Source organism: Octopus bimaculoides, chromosome 22, assembly GCF_001194135.2.
Source record: "Octopus bimaculoides isolate UCB-OBI-ISO-001 chromosome 22, ASM119413v2, whole genome shotgun sequence".
NCBI lineage: Eukaryota > Metazoa > Mollusca > Cephalopoda > Octopoda > Octopodidae > Octopus > Octopus bimaculoides.
Window position 1 is genome coordinate 14997559 of NC_069002.1, and position 4741 is coordinate 15002299.

Genomic DNA, 4741 nt, shown 5'->3' on the forward strand with positions numbered 1-4741 from the left:
GATGATGATGATGATGATGATATATATATATATATGTATGTATGTTCCAAGCTGTGTCTTCTGTCAAGTACCAACATGATGCGTTTCCTGTTTCTGTTGGTCATAGAAGTTTTAAAAATTACTAATGTTTGGATTTAGCATAAGGAAAAAAAAAACGATTCTATCTTTTACTCAAAGATTATCATCATTGTCATTGTTGTAGACATCATTTAACACCGTGCTTAATACCAACTACTTTACAGAGTATGCTAGTTTATTTTTTAAGTTTTTGCAGGGTACCAGCACTAGTGATGATTAACTTACAACATGCAAGCTTAAGGGTCTAATGTGGCCCCTACAAATGAAGGTGAATAAGAGAGAGAGCGAGCGAAATATAATCTTCAATCTTAACAAAGATGCATTGTTTTATTGTATTGAACTTACACTCCATCAAATGTTGTCATGTGTGGGTCATTTAGTGACTTGCACAAAGCTGTCTTATCCTGATCCATGATTTTAACCTGAAAATAATAAAAAATATTGATATGCATAAGTTGAAGTGGAGACATTCATTGATGTTCTGTTTTTTTTTTCATATAATTTTTGATATTACAATTAGAAGCCACAGCCTCATTAGTTACAGGCCCAATCGCTGGTGCTCTATTTCTTTGATGTGAGAATCCCAATCAAGGGAGTATCTACAACTCAATGTAAATCAAATATAGTCAGTGATTTTGTAAAGGACTGGTTTTTGGGTTTTACCTTCCATGTTTACCTCATTTGCAGATATTAATCGGCAAAATGTATGTGCATACACTCATACCCAAGCATGCACGTACAGACCCACACACAGACCCCCCCCCACACACACACACCTATGTGCCATCAAAAATGTCAGCAAATTGGATCAATGGATTCCTCACAAACTTTCTGAGTCTAATTGTGCACAGAGAGTGAATGTATGCTCTTCTTTGCAGTCAGATCTCATGAATGAACCTTTTTTGGACCGAATAGTGACTGGTGGCAATAAATGGGTTCTCTATAAAAATGTCAAGTGCCAACGACAGTGGGTAAGGAAAGGAGAAACACCAGCACCCCAGACTAAAGAAGGTTTTCACCCACGTAAGGTGTTGCTATCTGTTTGGTGGGATGTGAAAGGTTTAGTCCACTTTGAACTTTAAAACCCAAACCAAACAATAACAAAGGAGATCTACAGCGAGCAATTTGAGTGGCTTAAGTCAGCACCAGAAGAAAAACTACCAGCTTTGGTTTCAGGATCAAAGGTGTTCTTCCATCAGGATAATGCTCAGCCACATACAGTGAAGATGACATTCTAAAGGCTGGAGCAGTTTGAATGGGAAACTTTGCCCCACCCACCTTATCCATTGGACATTGCCCCATCTGATTATCATTTATTCTGCAGTCTTTAAAATCATTTGGACAGAAAAAATATGAATTCTGTAGACAAAGTCAGAACAGTACTGGAGGAGTATTTTTCATCACGGAGAAGTGAATTTTGGAAGAGGGGCCTTGCAAGTCTATCAGATAGATGGAAGAACTTTATAGAAAATGAAGGAGAGTATATTTTAGATTAAAAAAGAACTTCGTTTATCTTAATTTTGAAAAATAAAAGAAGTGTAAAAAAAAACTCATTATTTATGGGATGACCCAATAATTAATTAATGAAGCTTTGTTTCATTTCTGAAGATTATGTTAATTAGTGTGAAATATTCTAGTTTTATCAACAACAATTCAGATATACTTAGACATTTTAAGCATCAGTAGATCCTTACCCACTGCATGTTGATGTCAGAAAAGGTTTGGAAGAGACACAGAATTCATTGTGTCACAAGTCCCTACTGCAAGGTATAAGGAAATTGTACATTGTCAAAATAAAAGCACTTTTATTAAGTGAAAATTTACTCACCTTAACCTTATCAAGAATTATTTTAGAGGACCAATTCTGGGATGAAAATATGGCATCGATTTGGACACTGCGTTGCTGAGTTTTATCAATAACACCATCAATGGTTGCTTTAATGAATATTAAAGTCTCAACCTTCCAGGACATTTTATTTGTGTTGTAGACGGCTCCACAGGACTTTGTTGAGTTGCTGTCGTTAGAAGAGCTGAGGTGTGGATTGGAAATAAATACAGCTTGTACAATATTTTCCTTGTTTGGACACTTGATCTCTTTTGATTTTGAATTTCGAAGGAAGGCCTTGATGTAAACTTGACATCCTTCATCTCGGTACATTAATGGACAGAAGAGACGTGGTGGAACTAAACTCTGGATATATATTGGTTCTGATTTTGAACCTTCTCTTAATTTGATGTCTTTGGTTATCACCTAGAAATGAAAGAGAGAGAGAGAGATAATATAGAAAAATAGATTTATGAAATCAATATTAAATCTATGTAAAATATGTTATACACTGACCACAATTACAATTCATCATCATCATCATTTAATGCCTGTTGTCCATGCTGGCATGGGTTGAACGGTTTGACCAGGGCTGGTGAGCTGGAAGGCGACACCAGACTCCAGTCTGATTCGGCATGGATTTCTATGGCTAACACCAACCACTCTGAGAGTGGCAACAATAATTAGTTAGCAATTAATCTTCAACTCATTATATTTATAAGGAAGACAAAAGTTAGCAATTTCTTCTATTGTGAAAAGAACATTGAAATTAATTCCAATTTGCAGAACAAAGCAAAATGAGTTGAATGAGTATTTTGTTACTTAGTAGCTGGGTTATTAGAGTCTGAATGAGTCGGTATCATTGGACAGTCATGATCATTCCATCTTCTTTTCACTGTTGCAGCATATTTGCTGACCCATTGTTACTTTTGATGAATCAACTGAATTTCTTACTCAGTAAATTAAGGGCTAAATAGTTAAGTATTCCCCAGAAACATGTACCTTTAATGTCATCTGGTTCTATCAGCTATACAATAAGGTTAGACAGGAGCAATCCATCCAATTGTATTCCATCAACTAACTTTGACTCTTAGGGCTTGCATTGACCCAAGCCAGAGAGAAGAGATAGTTGCTTAAGGTGTCACAGGTTGAGATCAAACTAGGATCTGGTACTTATCCGCTATGTCATTAAATGTTGATTAAAAAAAAAAAACTAGATGGATAAATTCCATTCTAGACACACTACATCTATTTCATTTCAATTCCTGGACCAGGTGTGTTGTGTTCTTGAGCAGAACACATCATCTTACGTTGCTCTGCAATCACTTTGACACTTCACATGTGGTACACCATGCACCTGTTCAAGCAACACTAATTTGATGGAGGGAATGAGCTAATGTATGGGCACATATATTTCATCATTATAAACAAATCCTTTGTACAGGTTGTTTTGCAAAAGCTGAATGCTCCTACATCATCTTTGATGGGAGACTCTATTCATAGATAAACTTATTAAAAAAAGCACAAATCTTGTACAACAGCTACCCAGGGTTTCCTGGTCAAAATAATAATTCATTCATGCTTACCTTGATTTCGAAACTGATAACATTGCTTTGTTTTGTTGTTCCTTGGCCCTTCTGACAATCATCTTTAGAACATGGTGTCACCATACAGTACAACTAAATAAATAAATAAAGCAAGTAAAGGAAAAAAGTTTGTCGTTATTTTGCTTTACTTTTGTAGCCAAAATGTTATAAAAATATCTGTATGTGAGTGAAAGACATCTAGTATTTGATTAGAGAATTGTCTAGATGTAAATTCCAAATTAATGTCTGTCTCATTGGAAAACCTGAGATCTTGTGCTTACTTGTGTCTGGACCGCTTGGTTTTGTAGACGAGAGTCATAGTGGTGTTGTGCAAGCTATTACTGACTTAAGACTTCAGCATGAGCATTACTGACAGCTATTGTTTTCAACATCTAGGATAAGATCAGTGATGGTGTGTGTGTGTGTGTGTGTGTGTGTGTGTGTGTGTGTGTATGTATGTATGTATGTATGCATCTACAAAGTCTATAAAGAATGTATCAGAATGACTTGGTCAGTGAGTATGCACTACATCAGGGGCATAACTTTTGAAAACACACACACACACACACACACACACACACACACACACACACACACACACACACACACACACACACACACACACACACACACACACAAACACACATTTGAGACCACTTGGTATTATTTCTCTTAAAGGGTTCATAGTTTTTTTGAACAAATGCAATAAGTCACTGACAACAATTCCACTGAGACACTGGAATTATGTGCGTGCATATATACATACAAGTGTATGTATATACATATGGATGTGTGTGTATAACACACACATATATATTTATACATACATACATACATATATATATATATATATATACTCTTTTCACTCTTTTACTCGTTTCAGTCATTTGACTGCGGCCATGCTGGAGCACCGCCTTCAGTCAAGCAAATCGACCCAAGGACTTATTCTTTGTAAGCCTAGTACTTCTTCTATCGGTCTCTATTTTGCCGAACTGCTAAGTTACGGGGACGTAAACACACCAGCATCGGTTGTCAAGCAATGTTGGGGGGAAAAACACAGACACAAACATATACACACACATACATATATATATATATATATATATATATACGATGGGCTTCTTTCAGTTTCCGTCTACCAAATCCACTCACAAGGCTTTGGTCGGCTCGAGGCTATAGTAGAAGACACTTGCCCAAGGTGCCACGCAGTGGGACTGAACCCGGAATCATGCGGTTGGTAAGCAAGCTACTT

At 36.5% G+C, this 4741-nt stretch overlaps 1 protein-coding gene across 1 annotated transcript in view; it reads right to left on the minus strand.

Moving 5' to 3' along the window:
* LOC106880038 (uncharacterized) overlaps positions 1–4741 on the minus strand; it is a 456507-nt gene that overhangs the window by 62680 nt on the left and 389086 nt on the right. Inside the window, exons 182-184 of the mRNA XM_014929839.2 lie at positions 3490–3582; positions 1907–2329; positions 424–500 (exon numbers count right to left, since the gene is read on the minus strand). Coding sequence (XP_014785325.2) covers positions 424–500; positions 1907–2329; positions 3490–3582 — 593 coding nt within the window. The remainder of the gene's footprint in view (positions 1–423; positions 501–1906; positions 2330–3489; positions 3583–4741) is intronic.